The following is a 26,421-nucleotide window of genomic DNA, read 5'->3' as shown; positions in this document are numbered from 1 at the left end:
GCTGTGTGCTGCACTGCTGTTAGTTTTCAGGTAAATGTAATCAAAGCAACTAAGCACATACATCCCAGAATTATTTAAGGACAGAAGAATACTCTCTCTTTCCCATTTCAAATAGCCTTTGATGTAGGAAATCTAGATACAGATTAATTGTTTCTCTTGACAACCATGAATATGCACCTGGAAGAACATCCTTTAAAATATTCCACTAAAGCCTGCATTCCAGTGGAAAAAGAAAATGGAGGAGCAGTTGTGGATGATTTATGTATTTGTCCACACCAGAAATGATTCACTTGCACTACCCTTAAGGTGAGCTCTCTCTGCCAATAAATGCAGGAAGAAATGATAAACAAACTCAAAGTGAGACATTACAACCTGAGAAAAAGGTTCTGCCAACACATACATAACCACATCATAAGGATTCTTCCTTCTTATTGTGATTCAGTTCTCAAATGTTTAGGTTCATTTGCAATGATTTAACAAACTGAAACTCTCTGACACGTACTATGCATGTCTAAGGAATCCCGATATGATTCTCATCTTTTTATCTATGACAAATTTCTGAGTGAGAGGAAACATAAGGAGCAGTGTTTGTTTATACTGCAATACGGCCTCTAAGAAGAAAAACAACTATTACCATTCTTGAAGAAGTCAATCAGTACCAAACTACAAATTAAGTCAACTTACTGCGTTTAGCTTATCCACTTTCTTCTTTTCAGGAGCCTTCATAGTAGCTGCTAAAATATCATCACCTTTGAATTCCTTGTAAAGCTCCAGTAAAGTCTCTCGGGTCTCTGTATTTGTATTTTTCAAATAGTAAGATGGATCTAATTTTGCTTTTTCTTCATCTAGGTAAGACAAAGTTCGATCACTCAGAATTAAAAGAAACATTTTATTTTGTTCTCCTTCAGTTTATTACATAACTAATTACATAAAAATTTTCCAGATATCAATGCTACATTTTTAAAAATAAAACGGTCTAGAAACAACATATATTCATCCAGACACCGTGACAAATAGCAATGCATAACACTAATGTCAGTGTATCCCAAAATACAGCACAATAAATGCCAATATGATGTACAAGAAAAAAAAATCAAGCCAACTATCAAGAAAATTTATTTTAAACCACTAGAAATTATCTAAGTCCATTCAAGTCTTGTAAATTTTTTATAGAACAATAAAGACAAAATACAATTGGGTACAATATAAACTTCTGTCCTTCACCTCCTCACTGAATGGATAGGTCTGTGATACAAAAATCCCAGAATCAGATATTTAATGTGACAGTAGTGGAAGGAGATTTCTGGATTGTGAAATTTGATTTAGTTAGTATTTTAATATTATATTTAATTTTTACTAGTTTCACTTGTCCTCTGTCCTGGTATGCTTATTATTTGCTGGATAATAGGTATTCCATATCTGAGATAATACTCACTTATTTTGATTGGGTAAATGGAAAGAGATGCTTGCACAACAGCAGATTAAAAAACCCAAAAACCAGGTATGAGCATAATAAGCTAACCACTGAGAGGTGTTCTTCCAGAAAACAGTCAATTCTACAACATCATTTTCAGATTTTGCATGTTTGGGTTCATGTTTTCTCAGCCTACCTTCAATTCATCCTTACCTGGATCAATTACTTTTATGTTGTTCTTAACATGAAAGAAGTTTGAGACATTGAACTTATCCAGGTTTGTTGGATCCTGAAAATAATAATAATTAAAAAACTAGTAGCAGAGTCCTTGGTAGGCACATATTCCAAGCAACAGACTAGGCAGATACCATATTAAGCAGGGAAAAACAGAGTAACTTCCATACTCCCCAAACCACAGAAAGATGAAAAAAATATAAAGCAATCAACCCCAACCAACATCAGCAATGAGTCTGTTCACAGCAGACTCCTTAGGGATCTGGAATTCAGTTCCAAACATAATATTACACATATATCACCTACAGGAGCTACTAAGAGAACTCAGCCAAGTCTCCCCTATCCTAGAGAAGCAAGCACAATGCAATCCCCTGGTTCTTTCCTTTGTTCTGAGCTTTGGTCTAAAATCTATGCAAAAGCATATCAGCTATCTCCTGCTATTTATAATCCTAGGCCTGATTTGCACATGCTCTGTGAACTTTTGCAATGCATTACAAAATACAAATAAAACCTCAGAGCAAGTCTCTTCAGTAAGAACTGTTTTGACAGTTGGTTTTTTCACTAGTGCTCACAGAACTATGTATAAAAACGATGAAAAAAAGAGAAAAAAGCTATTATGAAAATTCAATTTAGTGACCACTGGAGGAAAACAGCAAAAACACACAGTCCATTAACTGTAATTCTTTATGCTATCTCTGGGCAACTTTCTGCAGAACTCTGACCTTTCGCTAGAGAGAGACAAGGAATGCCTACTGTTGATCTAGGTTACTTTATACTATTATTAAACAGTCTTTAATCCTCTCCTTACAATGACTTCAAGGTTTTCTCCTCAAGCTCCTCAAGCACAAAAAGGTCAAAACATGAGCCCAGGACACCCAGTCACTAATGGAAAGTCTATCTTACAGAAAACAATTCAAACTTTAAAATATCAAACTAACAAAATAATATGCAATAGTTTCTAGTTCAGATAAAAATAATGCAAGATATTATGCAAAAAACTATGACCTAACATGAATAGCATTAAATATATTATGCTAAAAAATTTAACAAGGCTTCTCAGACTACCATGGTTGGTAAAAAGTTTGACAATTTCATCTCTGTAAAGCTTAACACAAGCAGAGCTGCTAGCTCCATAATTTATAAAATGATCTAATTATGCCTTTCATTAATCTCTGAAATAGTATGCTTCCACCAGAGAGTGCAGTTTTAGTTCTATTGCTGGTAGTAAAACCAAAACACATTTATGAAATCAAGCTGTGTGATTCTGCACCTCAATGTGATCTCCTGGCTTTCTTCTGTCCCCTTTCCTAATCACCAGATAACAATTTCCTATTGTTTCCTGTCCCAGTATACCCCTCCAATAGATCTTCACTGAGACAAAAAAAGGCCCCAAAAAATTACATCTTTATGATCTTGCTTTAGAAACAGACAATCTTTAAATAAAACTACTAAAAAATAGGAAATTTGGATTTATTTTTTAGCCTTTTCTGTTTCCTCTGACACCAGCACTCAGGTGTATTTATTATTTATTACCTTACATACATATTTATATATGTGAATAGAGATGATTTTGAGCCTTGCTTTGTGACAGCAAACAGGATCCATGGAGAAAGTCTGGAGAAAAAACTTCATGTGTTTTCACAGAACGTTTTCGCTCCCAAATACTCTGCAGCAAATCATGAGCTTCAGCTTTCCAAGACAGCAATCACTGCTCTGCACATAAATGTACTACCTCAAAAGGTGAAGGAAGGAAGAACTGCTTATCTTTTCAGGAAAGGGAAAAAATATCTGTGTATTAATATTAAAAGAGATAAAGGGATTTATAGCAATCCATGTCTGCAGTTCATGGCAAAGCTGAAGGGCAAGACTGACTACTGAAACTGTTTTTTTATGGATAGGAGGGAAGGCAGCAGTAAAAATGAAACAGAAAATACCTTCATGATGTTCCTCTAAATAATGCTTCTTCATTTATTGATTTATTGATTGTTTAAAAATAAATAAAGGACATCACAACTGCCAGTGCCTTATAAAACCCAGGGGCTTATGCTCAGGGTATCATAAATCAGGTTAGCTCACACTGTTTAACAGCCACAGTTCGTTCAAACATCTGTGCGGCTTAACCGGCCTATGCACAGGCATAGAGCAACTCCAGCAAAATGTTTACAGCCTCTTTCCTTGCAGGGAATTTCTCAGGGCTCTCCGAATCACCACCAGCCCCTGCTTTGGCAGTGCATCCATTATTTCATGACAGAAAGGCCACAGGGCAGCTTCTTCTCCTTGCAGACCAGCTGTCCATATGCCCTCTGAGAGAGCTCAACCCCAAACCCCAGAACTGTGACCCAGGTCCTCTGTACAAGGTCCTTCCATCACATCCATGTTCCGATGGAAATAAACAAAGGTTTGGTTTATAGTGTTGTCCCTTGTATTCCTGATTCTGCAAAGCAGGAGTCTTACCACACATCAAGAAGGAGGACAAGCCACACTCCTACCCCAGAAGAGATTTCCCTCTGTCAGTGGAATAGTCCCTCAAAAATGGCTCCTCAAATTGAAACTTGAGCACCATCTTGTACAGGACACCTAGGACATGTTTATTCCTCCCTCTAAAAACAGCATCGTGATATACTAAGAGAAGTTGGATTAGAATTAGTTTGATTACAATTAGTGTGAATCAGAATTAGCATACTGTGAAAGTACTGCAGTGAATACTAAGTCAAATACAAGATCCCAGTTGCTTCAACCTGTCCCCAAGTGCAGAAACACACCTGACTGTCCAACCTGTGCTGCAGAAGACACAAACCATTTCCTTACTGACTGTACTAAGTCCTACAACATGAGGTACACATTTTTTAAAAGTAAAACTGAAAATTTTGTAAGTTTGCACAGTCTTTAGACATCAGGAAGAAAACTGCATAAACACTAATAATAAGCTTGCCAAGCTCTTCTCATTGCATCCATGACAATTACTGGGCACAGAATCAGAGCAGTCCGAACAAGATGCCACAGGGATGGGCAGACAGACACAGTCACATTGTCAAAGCCTCAAGTTCGAATGAATTAATTGCCTCTCCTAGTCAGAGAAGGGCTGGACTCATGGGGATGTTCCCAATCCTGTCAACATTAAGGCCTGGAGCCCAAAGACCTAAAGAAATAAGTTCTGTGTAATTGCACAGAAACCAGAAAGGAAGATGAACCATGGCCTACTTTTGTTTGTCTTAGCATGTTTAAAAATACAAATACATATTCAAAACATCGTGGCTGGCAGTCTCAGGGTTTTTCTTATTAAGGTTATGAACCATAAAATTTAGTTTAGCAAATTACTAGCACAGATACAGACTTCAAAGGGATGCTAAATATCATCACTATTAAAAATATAATATTTAATGTTTTCCTGAAAGCTGAGCTCTGAAAACAGCTAATCTCAAGTTTTATTCCACTTGTTTTTTTCTGGTTTTACAAATTCAGGGAAACAGCTTGAACTCTATTAATCTTATTCATCACATACAAGCCCCCAAAAAGCACATTAAAACCAGCAGGTTTAGACTGATTTCTTTGATTCCTGATTTCTCTCTTACCATTTGGTTTGCCATGCTGCATCCCTAATTATCCTCAGGTTTGTCACCTTCATGTGCTGACCATGTCCCACTTCTTTACTCGCTACTCTGCACGTCCATTGGTGCAGGGCTCTCCCTCACAGAGACCTCACCTACAACCGTGAGGAAATCTGCTCTGACCTTCTGTCACACAAAGAGCAAATGAGGAATAGCTGAGGAGTGAAATATCAATTAACAGTGTGCAACTCAGCTACCTCCAGCTCTGCTCATTAGCTGTGCTTCCTGCCACAAATGTCAGTGGTGTTTAACAGCTTGTTGGGAGCCATGCATTGTCCACAGCTTATTAGGTTATACAGAAACAATAAAACTGACATAAGGAAGCACGTAACAGTATGAGGCTTTTTTTCCCCTTTAACAGCAGCAAACCTGTTAGCATTTACCCAGATTTGGTGCTCTCTTTTCTTTTTCTGCAGCGCAGAGAAGATGCATTTGTTAGCCTGCATCTACCAGGGAAGGCTCTCTGCAGGCTGCCACCAGAGCACTGTGCCTGCTACCCCTGGCACAGCAGGGAAGGGGCTTTATTGCAATTCCTTAGGCAAGGAGGAACCCCCACGTGCCTGTGTCTCACCTGCAGCACTGTCACTGAGCACAGCCACATTTCTCATTAAATCCCCTGCCAGCACACAGCAATAGCTTTGTAGAGTTTCCAGAGCAGGAATAACTTCTGCTGTATCCTTACAAACTGAAGTTTGTCTCTTGTTTGTGAACAAGCCACAGTGGAGGACAAATTGACAGGGTGCTAAAGAGGAAATTGTTCTTCACTGCTCTGAACACTTCCTGTCAAATGGGATTTGAAAGCTGGGTATTTCAGCACTCTTGCACTACTCAGGACTTCTCACACTTGCTGGGATGGGAAGCCCACCACTGTGTCCAGCAAAGCAGTACCTGACCCTGTTCATCTCCCCCAACTTTATCTAGGGCACACACTTGTTTCAGCCTGACTGGTCTTATATGTGGGAATTCAGATGACAGTATTTATGTGCTTGCCATTAAGTTTCACATCACTACACAAAGAATAATTTGTATAATACTGGATTCAAACACACATGGAATTTAAATTCACACTAATTAATAATAATTTCTACCAGATTTTGCCATAAAGATTTGACATGAAGATCTAACAGCCAGTCCCCCAAAAATTTACTTGGAAGATAATCTCAAAGTCGGTTAAACATTTAGACTGAATACTAGTGGAAAATCTGTAAAACACAGGACTGGAAGAATTACCTAGATCTGAATTGAGGTCTAATGCAGTATTATTTCAAAAGTTGTGCCCAATCCTACCTTGAAACCAACTGCAAATTGAAATGATGAACAGCATCATTTGATGAATGGCAAGCAGAAGAGGGAGGTAAGAAGACTGCAAACAAGTGTTAACAATATCAGCTTTTCCATTACAGACAGCCTGTCCCCACAGATCTCCAAGCGCTTTACATCCTGCCCTACCCATTAAGTGTAACTAATTAATCTTACAGTACTCGAGCTGTCTGTCAGCTGGGAACACATTCATGACATTTCCAAGGGATGCTGAGTTAGGCTGAGCCAATCATCATCAAGGTAAAGAATATAAGTGGATTTAAACTTATGAGAAATATAGACAACATACAACAGCAACATCCATTTGAAAGATACATGAACCAGTACAGCTGGGAGAAAAATAATCTGAAATAATGATATGAGAGAGAAACTTGGAAAAATGTAACACCTGCACTGCAGAAGATGGAAAGCTTGACTTGAGTTTGCATCAAGATCACAAAGCTAAAACAAGGAAATTTAAATTTTAGTATAAAGAGCTAAAGTCTAAAAACCCAGTCATACTAGGAGCGCTGTATCTAAGAAGGTTATCATATGGAATAATGTCATGTGCATTTCTGTCATCATCAGCAAAATCCTAAACTAGAATCCATGACTTCTTCCACCTGAGTAACTCCATTCCAGTACTGCTAATGTATCTTGCACACCAGGATATGGTATTACTCTTTACCTCCTGCCCTGACTGGCTGGATAATATGGCCATATGTTGATGAAAAACTGCCATGCTTCACCCCAGGACATTTGCATTTCAACAGGGGTAAAAGTAATTTCTGTATATGGACTACGTGTAGGAAGCACTGCAGATTCCTTTACAAAGAGAAGCACATCATAGACATAAGACAATATTCTTAACAACTAAAATTGTGATTCTGCTTTTTTTAGTTTCAAATTTAAAAAAAGTTGTCCTTTTTAACAAGTAAATATCACATAAATAACTGTTACTAAATTCAAAGCAACCAGATGAGATGGTGCTTAGCAGAAAAGATAACAGGGTGGATTATGACTTGTGTTTGAATAATGTTTAGCACCAAGAACAGGAAAAGCATATTATGCAATTCTGCCTCCTCTGAAAAGAGCAAATCTTTCTTGTTTTGTTTTTAATTATATATATTAGGAGAGAGAAGCCAAGTTCGAGGTCAATTGCTGCTCTGGTAAAATCCAAGCAGATGTAGGATTGTCCTTTACATATCAAGAAGGGAAAATGTGATCATACAAATAATCAATAAACATACACCATTAATACTTTCCACTTACCATGTTGTATTTCACTACCAAACACAGGTACCCCATCTGTTTCATAGGACATTCAGAGTCAGCCTCTGGAAATGCTAATTTCTATTGCTAAACATAGCTATTGCAGACAGACTTATTCAGCTGTTATTTGCAAAGCAAATAATATCTTTTATATTAACTTCCTTAAGATCAACTTTTTTGCCAAACAGCAGGGTCAGTGATACCAACTCAGTCTCAATTCCAGCTCTCTTGGATACCACAGCACTCAATTTACATGGGGGAATGAGAAAACAACAAAGTGATAAATTTCAACACAGAACTGAAAGGTTTTTAAGAGAAGGAGGAATTGGGGTAGAGCTCTGAAACACAACAGATTGCAATCATGAACTCTGGCTAAGAAACAGAGCCACAGGTGGTGGAGCTTGGCAGTGTGAAGCCTGAAGCCACCACGCTGCCTGCAGTGTTGTCAACAAGAGAGCTTGTAGAGGAGACATCAGTCTGTCTTTCAGTAATTTATATGAAGAAAACACTGTGAGAAAATAACAACATATTTCTCTACCACATCTACTTAAGCAATTCTAATACTCAGGCTTGTCATGCCACTTCAGGTTGAATCTTGGCCTCAACAAAGCAAGTCAGGGTAGGGCAGAATTTGAATAGGACAAATCGAGTTCTACGTGCAAGTTTGCAGTGGGTGTTGTGCAGTGCAGTAAATGGCTCTTCTCCTTCAACAGCCCAAAGCTATTTTAGACTGTTAAAAATAATTCTGAAAGAAACATTTAAAAGCTGATGTGGCAAAAAGTCAAACTTTATCTGGTCAACAGTATTCACATGGTCAAATCTCTTGCAGTCCAATCCCAAGATGGGGGTGTCTTTGCTATTTCTAAACTTATTTAAGAAGAGTGTAGCATAAAACTGTACACTGCAGAAGTTAACACCAATCCACAATGAACTGTTCACTGAAGAGAATCAAATCTATTCACACATTATGAACACCACCCTAAATGGAGGTGGGAGAGGTGCAGGCAATGTGTGACTGTGACCTTGGACTGCACAACTATCAGAATCTACTTAGTTTCATATTAGACATATTCCTCCAAGCAGGACAGAAACCAAACATGGCAAGTATGAAGATGAAAAATACTGATAAAAACTCACATAGGGAACAACTAAATGTTTAGATGTTGCACTTTGAGATTTAGAGGACTAGAGCAGCTGTGAAAAACCAAAGCTAGGCAAGTAATGGGAATACACTCTTTATACATACATTCAATTCCAACCCTACAAAACATACCAAAATATTTTTTAGTAACTGCACATTTCAATTGTTTGTTCAAAATAACTTGGTTTTCCACACGGGTACACTGACACATTTTTAGACACTTGTCTTTTTTTACTTTTCCAAATCCATTAGCAACTATGCAGTTACAGAAATAACACTCTGTTGGGAGCTTTCAATCAGAAAAAAGGCTGTATTTTTTGCATCCATTGGAATAAAAACATTTTACTTTGTTGCATTATCTTGAACACCAACAAGCCCAAAGGAACAGAGGAAAAATATTTAAAAACATGTTAAGCACTGGGGAGTAGGGAAGAAGGGCTACAGTTTATTTCAATTTAGACACAAATGAAAAATATTTTTCTATTTGAATTAGACTGTATTGGTCTTGGCTAGTGGCAATTAAGTGTTCATGAGATGCATACTAATGCAATAATACTCATGATTTCAATAATAATGATCTATAAATCTTTTTTCCCCTGTTTTGAAATCATGCAAGCTTAAAAGTACCTACTTTTAAACAGAAGTTTTAGATCTTTTGATACTAAACTTCATTTGTAAATAACTATCTTTTACACTCTAAAATTCACAATGCTTTTAATTTAGGTTTTAATCATCTTAAACTCAGCAAAGAACCAACATTGGTTTTTCTATTAAGAAGCAAAACATTCCAAACAAACAATTAGAGAAAGTCCTCTGGTTTGCTGCCTTACTTTACACATTTAGAGAAACATTTCAAGAAAAACTTTTCTGAACCTTTGACTCCTTTATACATCTTTGGAAGAGTAAGATGGACAATCCACTTCAGTCTTAATGTAACATGTCAAGTTCCTAAAAGTTTAAATACTTTACATTCTAAGCACTGCTTCTTCTAATACCACAGACCATGTTACTGCTAATGCAGATTGTGTCATGTGGAATCTTCATGGCTCATCTGGGTAACAAAGAAAATACAGTGAAGTTTCTCTGTTCAGTTTCTTTAGTTTGCTGCTAGGACAGTGTACACAGCAGCATTTCATCCTCTGCAAAACAGAACCTTGCATGGTATAAGGTGTAACAGAGAGAAAAGCTCACCTGCAGTGTGACGATGTCTTGCCGAGTGAAGGGCTCATCTGTCAGGAGATCCTTGTAGCTCTTTGGTTTTATGTTCAGCTGCTCAACTGCCTAACAGCCAGGCAAAAAACACAGATATCAAAAATCAGATTCTCATGTGTAAATATTACAAATAAATATGTGGTATCAATGAAATCTTAAAGTACAAATGATAAAGAAAACAATTCTACCCTCATTCTTAGCTGGCAGCTGCAATGTTTTCATTGTGGGCTTTAACAACTGAGAAGCTTTTGTCTCTCATCCTTACAAGACTTGACAGTTTTGTGTGGTTTGCTGGGTTCTTTTTTTAAGAGGAACTTTGCAGTCTCCCTTACATAGTTATGTTTATTATTCAAACCAAATTAATCATAAAAGTACTGCCAAAATTATAAAAAAATAAATTTTTGCTTTGAGTTTTCTCAGCACTTACCTGCAAAAGACCCCTGAATCTATCTTATTTACCCAAATGTCCTCTGTGCTCCTCAGACGGAAGTGATGACGTTGTCCCAGTACCTCTAGAAACCCGTAAATTAATTCCTTGCTTGTAATAAATGATGTAATATTTACATTTGATGTAATTTGATGTAATACTTACAGATTTGATGTTGCTTGTAATAATGTAATAAACTGCTATCGCTTCATGTGGTACCACATGGGGCACAAACCCTCTTGACACAGCCCATTCAGGAAGTCCAATATTGTAAATTGCAGCAAACAGAGCAAGAGTTCTGCAGTAATGACCAGGGTTTAACTAAGACCTGAACTCATCCTTGCCTGTTAACCCAAGCAGCCAAAGCATCCTGCTTGCAGAAAGAACAGAAAATACTTTCCATTTTAACCTAATCTAGACTGCTCTCACAGGTGAGGACAGCTCTACTACATCAAAGCAAGTTTTCAAAACCATGATGAGTCCATTCTTTACCTTGACTGCAATGGTTTCAGCCTGTTCCTCCCTCAGTATCTGAATGCCCCCTCAGAATTCAAAAAGCAGATGTTCCAGTGTTCAGACTTTTCACAACACTGGATATTGATTCATTAACTGAAGGATTTATTTGCTACTGAAGAAATAAATAAACCTTGATTTTACAGTAAGGACTATGCAAAGAAGTCACGACTGAAACTCCACTAGAGTTTATATAAATGTTCGCTAATGAAAACAATTACAAATGCAGTTGAAGTGTCCATTAAGGCATTCTTTCTCCTATTCCCCTAGCTCCAGCTAAAATGCTCTTTTTTATTCACTGATATGAACAGAAATGAGGCAATTTATGTTTTTGTGATGACACTGTATCAGAAAGAAGACAACAGAAAATTTGTCTATTAATGCAACTGAGAAGCATATACAAGCTACTCATTTTGAAACACAAGATTAAGTACATGCAGGTTAACTTAAGAAAAGGTTTTAGAAATATTATTTAATTAATATTCTAAAGTTGTTCCTATTTTGAAGGCTAAAGTTGGACAACAATTTGTGAAGTCAATTCATCTCCCATCCTTTAACTTCCCTGGCTGTAAAACAAGAATAAAATTTACCTGTCTTTCTAAAACATTTTGTGATTTTGACTGAAATGCATCAGGTATAATGAATAATGAAACACAACAGAGAACCTACCTCATAGGCAAACACATTTCCAGTAGTCTTGATGGCCACAATATGGGAATTATTCGTGAATACAGTAAACAGCACTGGACAGTGGTACTTGCCTGATAGAGGGAATAGAGTTTAAATTTCACATGAAGACCTGTAACTGTTTTGAAATAGCTAATTTCTCTGATCTCTGTGGATGGTATTCAGATTAATTTTTAATATAAAGTGTAACTTCAGTGTGTATCTAATGGCTTTTTAGTAACATTTTGATTCTCCAGGGACAGAAAAAGTGCTAGAAAAAGTAACAGTTAAGAGAGCTAGAAAACAAGCAAGGAAAATGCAGTTTTGAAATCTATTGCCTTCAGTTCCCTAACACAGAACTTTGTCCAACTTGCTTGATATTTATGAAATATCACAATACAATTGTTGCTGTTTTAACCAAAGGTCTATTGATAACATGATCCTGTACCTCGTAACATGTCCGCTGCTCTGTATCACTCTTGCTCCCAGGAATAAAAGTTGAGCTCATAGCCCACAGAAAAGTTCACAACAGCTGTTGTGCTTTAAGCAGAGGGGAGCATTTTGTATTCATATGTGGCAAGCAGAATGCCATTAAATCTGAACACGTTACTCAATAAGGAACCCAGCTTCTGCTCTAATCAAGCTGTGAATTTTCCCAGGAGGGTCAGCATAAATATTAAGCAAGTCAACAGCAAGCAAACTGATGGGAGGCAATGTAGGAGGAAAAAGAAAAATGTCTGGATAATCTAAGCAGAAAGTAATTAGAAGAAGGTTATTAATACTTGATCAGTTTGCTAGACCTGGGGTTTGGGTGAGAGTTTTGAAATAAGTTGGGCCTATTTAGTTCTTTTTTTTCTAATTACCATTTGAAAATCAAAACCAGCAGGGAGGCCAGGACAGGCTGCTCACAGCACCTGCAGGGACAGGGGAGGCAAACACCTGCAGAGACTGAGCGCTCACTGTGCCACCAGAGGCAGCTCTGCCCCCCCCCCCCACAAGTGAAAGCTGAGGACACTTTTGTTAATGCCACCAGGGCTGAAGGAAAGACATTGCCACAAGGCACTGAGACTCAAGAAGTTTAGAAAGGGATTTTTGCAAGGGGCATCAGGGTATGGCCCAACTGATGGACACAGAAACACACTGGTAAAATGCGAGACCTCATTCCAGCTTCACAAAAAAGAACAAGTCACCATATTCTCAGTCTTAGGAAAAGCAAAACTGCTGAGGGCACACACATGTTGACCTGAATACAAGGCACTCAACTCATAAGTGATCACTAAATGTGGGAAATGGCAGTGCCCAAAGACCTTTTATATCATATTTCTGTGTGAACAGAGAAGATCCTACATATGTAGCAACCATTGCACATTATGATTCAGAGAAAAGTTCACTGACAGAGATGCAACATTTAATTTTTGTCTTTTGTTGCATTTTCCCTTGATTGGTTAATGACACAGAATGCACCTTTTTAAGGAAAAGGCTTCTATGACTATATGGCTGTTGTCATTCCACCCCAACATTATGAGCTGGACTTCTTTAAGGAAAGCACAATGTTATGGCATCTTTCAAAAGCCTTGGCCACATGACTGTTGATCAATTTTTAACACCCTGCTCTTGAGACAGATGGAACACAAGGTGCAGAAGAAATCCATCAGCTACGGAAAAGAACTTGTAATCCACAGATTTTGGTAAGATAAGGAGACAGACACTCCAGAATTTTATTTCCACCTAATCTTAGCCATTTTTATTTCAAAGAAATCATTATCTGCTTTGTAGAAGATGAATTCATCTCCGTTCTTCTCTTTTGTTTCTACCATGCTCTCTTAGGAGGCTGATTTTGTATCTTGCAGAAATAAAACTCAAGGCAGCTGTCTTGTGGGTTTCTATTCATAAAATCCCACGTGTTCATTTAAGTCTAATCCCTTTTATAAACAAAAAGCTGTTCAAAACCAAGTGAACAGCAAATATTGCCACAGGCAAGCTGGAAATAAGATAACATTACAGAAATTTCACTTTTTCTGATTCTTTCCTTAAAGTAAACAGTACCTTAGTGCAGTAGCAGCTATAGTAAAGTGAAATTACTGAATAATTTACAGCTCCCCAGTGTAAAGAAAAACAGAAATGGAACTTTGAAGGCAAACATATCAGTCACAATAAGCAATTATTCAACTGAAAAAAAAAAACCATGATAGAGAACACAAACTACTTAAGTTCACCATGAGCAAGACAAACCAGAATTTATTAAAGCACTCATTAAGGAAAAAAACCCAACAAAACACCACCACAGAAAATGACTGCACTTACCTTCACTGTTTTTAGCAAAATTCAGCTTTATAAGTGATTTGGCATCTAGTTTCTAAAGAAAATAAAGCATTAAAAAGATTAATTGCAACAGAATGTAACCACGGAAATAATAGGAAACTGTAACATCACTATTAGGACTTTAATAGTACACAATTCATTAATAATATATTGCAAGTCGTGTGAATCATCAGAACCCTGGGAATTCAAGTCACAGCCCACAAAAACAAGGCTCAGGGAGCCTGAGAACTGGGATACGTTTGTTTACAGGGCTGTATTTGACACAGTGCAGTGCTAAACATGGGGAATCAGCTCGAGGAGTTGCACAACTCTTAGCACAGACTGAAGAGGGAGTTTGCATGAAAAGCTAAGAGGCAAAGATCATTGCTGCTGATCAGAAAGGGCAATTCAGCAGGGACATCTGATGAAAGTCATAAAGCCAGCAAACCATTTTGGCAATCAAGCTCAAAGCCTTTTCTGAAATAACTGTAATTTTCCTTTTACTCAGGAAATGTGCTGCAGAGCTCACATGACAGCCAGCAAAAATAAACGGAGGCACAAGTTCTCTGGAGAGGCACTTGGGGTCATGAAGGGAGTCCCAGGAGGGATTTTCAGCCACTTAATCCCCAGGTAACAATTCCACTGCACAGGAAACTGAGATGACAACCGAGGTTGGGATAATGTTTTCTAGCTCTAGAGAAGACATTGCAAACTAAGCTACTCCTGCTCTCCCACGCTTCATCAGAAACATGTCTATGGCATTCTTCTGCTGTCCTGTCTCTAGAAGGGTTTTCTGACATGGGAAGAGAAGAGCTGTCAAGCTGGCAAACATTTCTGGACAATCAGGCTGCTCTTGTCCTGCAGCCTTTCCTAAGACATGGAAGCTGCAAACACACCCAAAATAACAGTGAGCCTTCAGTGTCATTCCATGGGGTCAGTACGTGATTTGGGTGCATCGCTGGCAAAACAGGACACATCACAATCTGGGTGACCTCACCAGCACAGCCCACTGGGATGCTCGGGTAGTGCTTGACTGTGGCACCCAGCTGGAGATGAAGTCCAGCCCAACAAGCTGTAAGGCTGAGTCAGGATCTTAAATTCAAAAAAACAAAGCCTTTGATTGTATCAGCAGTCAGAGACAGTTTCACTGCCAAATGGATCCTTAAAAGCACACACAGCACAGGTCTCTTAAAAGACACAATTGGTTCTTTTCTCAAAACACACACCTGAAGAGATTAGGAAGGTTTTTATAACCCAGATATATCTTTATATCTTTATAAACAGCTTTGAGTGGAGATCTGCCAGCCCCCTGCCAACACTACTACTTCAGTCATGGCAAAGAGCAATAAAGAGAAGTGTGAAACTAAGTTAGTGGGCTTTCTGTGCCTAATCAAAATTCATATTCCTGGTTTACAGAGTACATGTTATGACAGCTGGACTCATTCGTTTATAGGAAGGCGTTTCTCAGATTGCTCTCAACCAACTGGCAGGTTCATTTGCTGCCAGAGAGGTAACCATCTCTCTAATTTATTAGCAGGAAGAGCAATGAGAGCTAGCAGGAATAAGATAGGAAGGGAAAAAAGAGGGCAGGTTTGGTTCTATTTAGTTATGTGATAGAAGACCAGCACTGCTGCATTTCCTTAAGGATTCTCAAAAAAAACCATCCAAAACACTCCAGGTATCTATCCACTGCTGGGGCACAAAGAAAGACAGCAAAGGCAATGGCAGCCTCTGAAATGACTAAGTGAATGCAGAGCTTTATTTATTTATTTATCTTCTTACAAGAACAAATTTATCAAAGAAGTAGTAGGGGAACTGCAGAGTTGCCAAAATGAACATCTGATCCTGGACAGATCTGTTCAACCTAAACAACTATTAACACAAAACAACCATCTGTGCACATGTTGTGCAACAGCCCAAAAATTATGTTTCAGAAAAAGCTTCTTTAGAAATACAAGCACTGGAAACATTGATAATTTCAATAAAGGTCCTTAAATTATCCTCCTGGCAGACCTGAGCTATGCCCAAAACGTTTGAGCATCTTTAAAGAAAAATGGAAACAGTTCCTTAAGAAACAGTTTAGTATGATTGAAGATTCAGATTTATACCTTGACAGAAATTTCACAGAAAAGACAGACTAAACTGCTGTGAAAACATTAAAGGTAGCAAAGTGCTAAAAAGCTGCAGTGGACTGTTTCATCTGTCAACCTATGATATATTGTTAGAAGTGCTGCCAAGTCCTCGGACTCTCACTCCACGCCCAGGGAAATTGTATGGTATTTCAGGTCATATCTTTCCATAAAATAGAAAAAGGTTATTTTTCAGCCTGTTACTCATGGTGCATCAGCTGCTGGTGCTGGATCTGCTCCCCACACAGACCAGCACTTATACAGTCTTATGTCAATAGTAAATAAAAAGCCAGTGATTATCACACAGGAGTTGAAATACTGCCTGGAGTGAGAACTCTGTAATGAAGTGCTGTATGAATATTACAAACCTTTATTGCCACAGGCTGGCCTTCTATTAGGCCTCACTTGAAGAAGTGACCTTGGCATGTCAAGTCATGCCCTTTGGAGCAGCTCTGAGCTTCGGCTTGCATGGCAAGGCAAGAGGGGGATTTAGTGTTTTGTCAAAGGAAATCTTTGGAGCCTCAGAACAGCAAAACCAGATGATGATGTGCTACAAAGGATTGCCCAGTGCCCAAGACCAGGCTACAGGATCTGGCAGCTGCACACAGAGCAGCCACAGGGGAGGGGGTCCACAAGCAGGACTTCCAGGAGGTTTGGTTTTGAAACATCTACACATTACCCAGGAAAGCGTAAAAGGACACGATATAGGCAAACTGTGTAATATAATTTTTTTCCTCTCAAGTTCTTAATTTCACATGGAAATGGATTATCTTGCATGTGGTTGAATCTCCTCTTATTTATTCTCCATCAAAAGTCAAAGCTTTCCAAGCACTATCACACAGTTTGTTGCCATGGAAATGACCGTTATGCCACAAACGGGCGCCGATTTTCACGGGAAGACAGCAGGAGTGAATGAATCCTAAAATGAGTTAAAGTACTTGTTTTCATGTATCTTTCATTATTAATAATGCTTAAGAGAGAACAAATATTGCATACATAGCTCAAGTTCAAAGCTGTTTTCAACCTGAGTTTCCGTGACCCACCATCCAGTTTCAGCCACGCTTCAGTTAAGAATGCAAGAGGAAAAAGAAGTGTTTATTAAAAACACTTGATCTAATTAAATTCTAAATTCCTAATGACAATGAAAAGGCCACAAACATCTGCCACTTCCCTTGAGCAGAAATAAGAGCCGCATATTCCTTTCTAAAAATATTTTATGCAGAAATACTGGAAAGCAGACGCATTTCATGGCACATAGTGCCAGCTGCTCCGCAGCAAGGAAGGGCTAAAAAAAAAACAAATGCAAAAGCGTGCGAGCTCTTTTCTCAGCTGACTCCTCTCTCACAGGCACACTTCCACAAAGGCAGCCAAGGCTACTTTTGGCCATGACCTACTTTCCTGCGGCACCGAGCAGCCCCACCGCCCCACGCGCTCTCATCTGTCAGCTGACAGCGCTGGCTCCTGCGGGATCCCGAAGGGCAGCATCCTTTATTGATACCCAGGCAGAGGTGATGACGCCACGGAGGTTAGTGGGGCACTGTGGCAGCTCACGGATGGAACACGCCGATTGTTTCGAATTAAATCATTCTCTGTCATCGCTGGGCGTCTCATGCAGATATGACCTACAATCCCCACGCATCAATTAGTTACACTCGCTGAATCTCTTTGGTCTGTGGCTGCACATTCTTCTTGTTAATAAGGCTCTGACCCTGTTGGATATGCACCAGCCTGAAAAGCAATCAAAAACGGCTCCACTGATTCTCTACCCACACATAGGCAGAGTTGGTGACATGCGGCAAGAGCTGTGTTTAGTAAAGACAGACTTTCCCACCCTACCAACAGCAACTGAGTAAGTGTTCAAATGTTCAGCACTTGAGGACTGGACCCCCTGATTGGACACACTGAATGGCTTCTGTCAGGAACACACAGAAATCCAGAGAAGCTGGTATTGGGGTTGTGTATTGGGCCAGGTTTTGGTAGTGGGGGGCTACAGGGGTGGCTTCTGTGAGAAGCCGCTAAAAGCTTCTGCTGTGTCCAGCCAGCTCTAGGATAGACATGCTGCTGGCCAAGACTGGGACAATCAGAAATGGTGGTAAGGCATCTGGGATAACATACCTAAGAAGAAAATGTCTCCTGGCCCTTATCTCAACCCATGAACCCCCAGTGACATTTTCTCTCCCCTCTCCAGTTTTGGAGGACAGTGAGAGAGGGGCTTCGGTAGTGCCTGGGGTCCAGCCAAGACCAATGCACTACACGGGGAAAAATTAATGTGTCACATCTGAACTGACTGATAACATGAGGTCAAAAATCATTCAGAGCTGGCATGGCCATTTGATGATTTTTTATTCCATCAAAACAAGAAATACAGAATTACCTCAAGCTGAAGAGAAAGCCAGAACAAATACTAATATTGAAATGCAGTGTTGCCTATCAAGTATCAAACTTAGCTTAGCAACAGCAAATGAATTTTGCATTACATTCTTTCGTTCCTTTGATAATGAGACCTCTTACATATAACTTTACAAACAACTTCCCATTTTAAGAAGCCCTCTTACAATTTTCCCTGCTATAAAATCTTCCCCAAAAAATGGGGGCATGAGTTCAATGGATAGTACTGGAATAATTCCATGTATAATGTTACTTATTTCAAATTTTGTAAATGGACTTAATGATGATAAAGGGCATTGGAAATTCTCAAGTCTACACATTAGGGTTTGCAATTGGAAACAGCAGCACCGTTTTAACAAGGTAGGCCATCTACATGTAGTTTAACCCTCCATGAAAAATTTGGGCGCGGCAGCCAAGAGGCCAGAACAGTCTCACGATTCAAGGTATCATTTCTATGTTTAATTCAAAACCAAAAATGTTCAGTATTTATCACAGCTACCTACCTAATGCTAAAAAGATACCCTCAATTCACATTCTTGGATGAAGCTGCTGTTTAACTGCAGTTTTCATGTACTGCTGAGCTAGAATGGAAATGGACACAGAAGATCCTTCATTACACACTTCTAGACCACTGTATTTACATATTTACAAGTTAATTAAACTGACACCATATGGTCACCAAAGCCTTGTCCAGAGAACCATAAAGATATGCTTGATAACACACATGGTTCACAGATACCAGCAGTAATGCTGCTCTATCGAAGAGCACATTAACAGAAATTACCATGACAAAAAGACATATAGCTGCATTGCAAGATCAAACCTGCAGTCTTAATGCAGTCAGAAGTCTACCAATCCAGAGACCCACTGCCAAATACAGCACAGTTCAAGGAAAATAAAGCTTTGCAGAAGCACCAAAAATCTAGTCTCCAAATTTAGTGAAAAACAGGCAAGTAAAGATCTGTGGGAAACCTCATGCCGCATCTCATTTAAGGCTAGAGCGCTTCACAGCTGCTAGTTTTTCAAGTGTCACAGTCACAAAATCCCATCCAACGTGCACACTTACACCAAAACACAGAAAAGGAAAAGAAGAGACCATCTGTTCAGTCTGTAAAACCTCGATGTAAATACTTCTTTGCTGTAAGGGACATAATGCATTAGAAATAATGGTAGACGTTTATCTGCCTGTGCCCAGAGGTGGGTTACAGGACCAAACACTGCCCACCACACCACAGTCAGCAAGGTGTGAAGGAGGAACAGCAGCTTGGCCAGTGACTCATGACACTGGAAGGTTTTAAATGTCTTCTTTTTGATAAAGCACTTGAACAGTAAGTAGAAGCAAATCTCACCCTCTTCACACTCGCTGTTTCCCAAAGATACAGGGAATTGAAAAATAAATCCCCATTTCAGGACAGATAAAGGCTAACTCTTAGTAGTGCCGGGCACACTGATGTAAAACACACAAACAACTCTGGAAAATAAAGAACCAGTTATCCATGTTTGTCAACAACAAAGGAGAGAGGGAAATTTTCAGAAAACCCAACAAAAGAAGGAGTTATCTGTCAGGAGACAACTCAGTGGGATTTTCATCCCCTCGACTGCCCCTGTGTTTTATGATGTTTTGTGATGACACATGACTTCCCGGTCATTCCTCAGGGCAGAAATCATGTCCTCATATGTTTCTATCCAGGGGCCTTGAAAATTTATGGTCACTAGTCAAATATTAACTCATTTAGACTGTTGACTAAAAGCTAATAATTTCTGAGGCCAATGAGGTAAGACGACACGGCTCAGTTGCTGCATATTGAAGAGTTCATCTCGTTCAAAGTGGATTCTGGGCATTTGAGCAGCAGCCTGTGTCTGCTGCCCCAGACAAAAATGCACCTGGAGAAAGATGCCTAATGACAACAGCTGTAACCATCCGTGTCTGAAAGGCTGCTGCTGCCCACAGAAATACAGGCAGCAATGTTCAATTGGAAATAACAAAAAAAAAGAGGAAAGGAAGAACTACTGCTCATCCTGGCTAACTCTAACTTATAAATAAGTACCTGCTTCTGAAATGACCCAGCCTACCAAAAGAAAATGCAGCAAACTCTCGTTTTCTCAAAGCACCCTTCCTGTCTCAAAACATACACTGAAATGGCTTTTTGCTTTACATTATCATGTGTAATACTATCACAGTATTATCAAAGTATTTCAGGAATAGATTAGAAAATATTCCCACCACTATATCAGGAATTCACACAGCATTTACTGTGAATGATGAAGATTAACCCTGTTCAAAGAAGATATATTAAAATTTAACAGATGTGGAGGAGAACTGTGACCATGTAGGGTATGGAGAACTTAAAGGCATGAAGAACATCTGAGAAGAAAATACAAGTCTCAACAACAAAATGTCAAGAAAGCATTAAATTCCTCCATGCCAAATACACAGCAGTAAACACTAACAAAGAGAAAAGCACAATTTTGGCACCAATACAAACGAGACTAAGCTGGTCAAACCCAAAATTTACAGAAGATATGTATCAGAAGAAAAACCATCTTAAAAACAGCATAAGCTCTCAGCAGCCATAGCAGGCAGAAAGCAAACACTGGTTCAAGACAGAGCACGCAGTTTGCAAAGCAGACTGAGGGAGCCGAAGACCTCAGACAGTCTTCCAGTTTTCTATTTCTGATCATTTCACTCCTCTTTCTGCAACACACGAAAACCAAGATGGAATTGTCTGAATCATTTTGCAACAACAAAGCTTCCCTTGGCTTTATTTCTGTAAGCTTTGTTCTCTGCTCTGTAATAAGCTATTACTCACCCAGAACAAAACTGTACTCCTGCCACACTGAAACTTTTCTTACAAATAAACTCAAATACATCACACAAATACCTCACTTCAAATAAATAGCAAAAATATGGTAAGTTTAACAAAAGAGGAAAAAGGGGGCAATTGACATTTAAACTTATGCAATATATGAAGACCTGAGTTGCATCAGACAAATTAAGACATATACTTTGAATTTCAAAGCTCAAGATGTGCCGACTTCTGACATGTACGTGAAAGGAGTTCTCTAGAGAAAAATTTAAATTCTCATTTATACATCACTCATATTACATTTCAATGAGACCTGAAGTTACTGATCCACCTAAATGATCACTCATTTCCAAAGCCCCAAGGAGAAAACACAGCAGACTACTCGGATTTAAGGTGCTGTGTTCTGATGTTGAGGAAAAAAACAATGTGAGAGGGATATGACTCATTCCTGAATTCTACATAATGAAAATTATGTAGAAAAAAAACTGGTCAAACTATTTAGCTCTTAATTAAGACAGTCCCAGCACTCTAGATACAGAAAACTGATGTGGACATAGCTTGCCTGTGGAAGTCTCCATTTTCCTGCTGGTATTTTATATAAAAGATGAAAATGCTCAAATCAAGCACAATCTCTTTGGAAACGGTAAGTGAAGAAAACTTTTTAAGACAAAAAGATGGAAAAGCACAAGGAAAATCTGACTCCTGCTTCAATGTGCCATTTTTAGATCATCATCAGAATCCTGAGGTTTCATTACATTACATTACCACCAGGTTACAGAAAGGTCTCAACAAACACTCTGAAAATGCATCCCACTGAACATTATCTATGGCTATTGCATTTTCCTGACAGTGTACACTGCTACACTGCCCTGAAAGAGGGCACCTTCAAACCACAGGGTTTTGTCTAATGACATCCATTATTTGCTGCTCATTATCTAGAAACACACCTGGAACAACACAATTAAAGCAGCAATCTGCAGTAATTTACCTCACAGACCATATGAACTGAGTTAAAAGTCATTGTCACTGTGGATATAGCCAGTAAGGATCACATGAAATTGGAACTTGTCCTCCTCCCAGTTCAGGCCTGAGATTCGTTCCACTTGACTCAGGGTTGGATGAGTTTTGTCTGTGACTGTGATCTTGACACCTCTGACTCAGTAATGTATGAAGCTCATCCAACCCACTTTCAGGAATCCATTCCTGAAGCAGAGACCCTGCACTGATTATGTGACAGAGGTGGAAAGCAATTTGTAGTGAACCATGAAGTCCTGGCTGGAACTTAAACTGTACTTTAATACCTGTTCCTACTTGGTATTCCCCACATTGCTCACACACTACAGTTTCTTTATTCAGAATATTGCAAAAGTAGAAAAAAATACCTTAGCCCTATTTCTCATTATGTTCACTCCCCAGGTGAAGAAACAATTCTCAATGTTTTCTATTTCTCTTTGCTTTCAAAATACAAACATGATAAAAACACTTTTATGTTTAAGGAAGTTTTACCTTTGCTCCAATTTCTGCATCATTTTCAGACAGGATTTCCCTTACTTAGAGAGCCAAAGACTTTTTTAGTGCATAAAAATAAGTGTTGTAAGGTTGTTTGTTCATTTTTTAAGCGGGATTGACAAATCAACAGTAAAAGAAGTAAATCTTTTTCATATCCTCGTCATTAAACCAGGTCAGCAAGCTTCACTGCAAAACCAGCAGCTGATTTCTATGGTATCTGTGAGACTCACTGAAATCTACTTGACCAGATTGAAAAGAAATCCTGATTTCAACAAGAAAATGAAGTAACAATAGCCACCAGCATTTGGAAGATAAATATATTTAAGGAATGTATTCAAGAATGATTTTTCAAGTTTTGAAATAACAGATTTAGCTGCAATTTTTTTCTTTTGTGGGTAAAATGTTATAGGTTTTGAAAGTGCCTGTAATTATTACAGCAAGCATCATCTTACCAACCTTACTTCAAACAAATGATTGAAAAAAGGGCACTGTTTACATTCCTAGTGAGGAGTGCTGGAGGGAGGAGGTGTCCACTGCAGGCTGTCATTGCTGCAGGGCATTGCAGGTACAAGATCTCTGGGACTCTAAAGCCTGGATCAGACAGGCTTACTGCAGGAGCCAGGCACCTGTACTGCCACAATTATTTGATCATGTTAGTCATAATTTTACCCCAAGTCAGCTTTATTTGGTAAATACAGGATTAAAGAATGTGGGACAAAAATAGCAAATATTTATGTTGTACACAGAACAAAACTTTGTGTCCAGCTCTCTCTTTTTAAAAGGCAGATGTCTCACTGGGAAAAGTCAGGGATATTTAGCCTTCTGACTCCATAGCTGGTTCTCATTTTCCATGTCAGTGGCTCTGCCTTCTATTACTTCATCATATGCACCAGACTCCTCTTTATGGTTATCTTCAGAGGCAGACCAAGCAAAAGGATTTTCTAACATGTAAAAAACCTTCAAAATTTATTAAAAAGTTCCTTCTTAACATAGTGAGTAGCTAAGACCTTGTGACACTTAGGAAAATGCCCTCTCTGGCCTGCAGGTCTGGATCCTAACCTTGCACGAGATGGAGCACAATACAAATTCTGTTCTGTCTCATTCAGACCAGAAATGTGATTCTCAGTCTCAGGAATCCACCACACAGCATCTTCAGGTCTCCTAACCTGACTCATAGGCCAGGCTAAATTAACTGGACTGAATCAGATTAGCTGGCTTTCCAGTCCCCAAAAGAATTAACTTCCCACAGAAAAGGGAGAACCAGGGACAAAGACAGTAGCTACTTCTGAGACAAGGGAACAGAGATACTTGCCCAAGGTTACAGAGCGTTGATAGGGGCTGAAAGTACAGCCACAACAATCTGGCCTGCCCACACAAGTCAGAATGTCACTGAACCAGAGTGGAAAAAATAGGTATTGACATCAGACACATTACAATGTACAGAAAGAAAAATAGCTCAGCCCACATAGAACATATCCACGCAACAAAGGAAACAAATTTCCTTGAAATTCCTGTCAAAAGGCACGCTGATCTATCATCTGTTCATATTTGAGATTCCAACCAACCAGACAAGCTCTGGCCAATCTCACTCCCTGAAAGAGTGTCCTGAGCCCAGCTGGCTGCCTCGTGTGGGCACGCTGGTCAGGCTGTCAGAACGTCACTACATGAAACGTCCTGGCAAGCCTGCAACTCTCTGCAAGCCCAAGAAGCCAAAGTGCTCTTGTCAGTAAAAAGGAATGAGCTAACTATCACTTTCCACTTTATTTTATGCAATTTTAGCATAAGGATAAGCCAGGGCAGTGTCCTGACAAAGCTGACAAAAAAAGTGAGACAATGCCAACTGACAGAATGTAGTTCAGCTGTGAGAAATGCACTGCTTCTTCCAAAATTACTGGTGTAGCAGTAAAACAAGCATTTTTTACCACAATGCATTGTTAGAAAGGAGGGGAAATAAATCTAAAGTTACTTTTTAAACTAGCTCATGGTAAATTCTAGACAAAGGTCAACAGTGGTCTGCATTGCAGCATTTCTTTAAAAACAAAGGCTAGTTCAATAGTTTAGGATTCAGAAGAATCAGAGAAGTCCCTTGCAGATCAGTTCACAGACATCCAATTAATAAAATACTAGCACAGTCCTACCCCCTGGAGCACAGCAAAGATAAATATATTAATGACTGCAAGGCTCTCTAGTTCTCCACTGAGGTGTCCACTTCAGAAATAAGACAGCTAGACAGAACTAATGAGTGCCAAGAGTGCACCAGTAACACCCCATTTCCAAGTAGTCTATTGACTTCTCTAAAGCATCTGTCCTGTAGCAAACCACAATTAGAGAAGTGCAAGCCACAAGGGATTTCATTACTATTTTTTACTTCAAGACAAATAAATGGAAAAATCCTCCAGAGCCTCATCACCAACCTGTGCAAAGTAACTCCATAAGCTAGTGTACAAAACATGGCATCACAGCTAATCTGGCTCAATTCCTTTCTAAATAAATCCAGAGACCTGAGTTTCTCTAAGTCACTGATTCATTAGAAAAGATACTTTCTGGTTTCCATGAACAAGATGCACAAGGAACAGAGGGTGCACACACAGTGACAGATTCCACACAGGACAAAACAGCCCAGAGATGCATAAGCTCAATTCACTGACTTCCTCTGCCACCTACCCTGCCTTATCCCAGCTCTCCTATTCCATTCATGCCCAATGCCACCCCCCTCTTCTGAAAACCTGAGCTATCCCTCTGGGAAACAAAGTCTAAATTACAATCCTCCTTTCAACCCCACTCTTCAACTTAGAGCTCCACAGGGCTGGATTCAGCAGGGCTATTCTGGAGAACAAGTGTCTCCTTTTTCTTCCAGTTGATCTGAAAGGCCTTGGTCCTGTGGAGGAGCTGTACAGCACCAGTGCACCACAGAAGAAGGAAGAAGAAAGGGCTCCCCAGACCGTGATACAGAGGAAATGGGGGGGGATGCACACTGAGGAGAGCTGGAAGAGCACTGCAGGTCAACAGAAGCACAAGTTTGCTAAACTAACTGGTCTCAAGGCCTGACTTCATTTAAGCATTTATAGCTCACCAAGTATATTCTGCACAGTCTCCCTCTCTCTCCATTACACAACACAGTCAGGCATGTTACACTTCTTGCTTAGCATTTACTTGAAGCAATTTTAAACCACATCATGGCTCACAGTCTGCAATGAGCTGCTCGGAGTGAAAAAAAATGATTTGGTAACACCCCAAAACTCTCAGCCAATGCAGAGAGCAGCAAGGTGGTGAGAGGCTGCTGAAAGCAAATGAAATAGCTGTAATTTCATCCCTTCTCAACAGCACACTGGCCTCTTCACATGTGCGGAAGGACCTTGAATCATCTGACCATTGCACAGACACACCTGCAGGACGATATAAAGTCTCAGACAGGCTGCTCATGTTTAGACTTTGGAATGTTGCATCTGTATTTAGCTTTTCCTTGTATCTGTCTGACGGGAAAATTTTTAATCAAACAGC

General features: G+C 39.3%; 1 protein-coding gene across 1 annotated transcript in view; it reads right to left on the bottom strand.

The window, feature by feature from the left end:
- Positions 1–26,421, bottom strand: part of PPIL2 (peptidylprolyl isomerase like 2) — a 66,629-nt gene that overhangs the window by 37,556 nt on the left and 2,652 nt on the right. The window contains exons 6-10 of the mRNA XM_023937540.2: positions 14,091–14,142; positions 11,790–11,881; positions 10,160–10,249; positions 1,628–1,703; positions 685–845 (exon numbers count right to left, since the gene is read on the bottom strand). Coding sequence (XP_023793308.1) covers positions 685–845; positions 1,628–1,703; positions 10,160–10,249; positions 11,790–11,881; positions 14,091–14,142 — 471 coding nt within the window. The remainder of the gene's footprint in view (positions 1–684; positions 846–1,627; positions 1,704–10,159; positions 10,250–11,789; positions 11,882–14,090; positions 14,143–26,421) is intronic.

This window comes from Cyanistes caeruleus, chromosome 18 (assembly GCF_971803275.1).
Source record: "Cyanistes caeruleus chromosome 18, bCyaCae1.hap1.1, whole genome shotgun sequence".
Classification (NCBI taxonomy): Eukaryota; Metazoa; Chordata; class Aves; order Passeriformes; family Paridae; genus Cyanistes; species Cyanistes caeruleus.
This window is presented reverse-complemented; position numbering and strand designations above follow the sequence as displayed.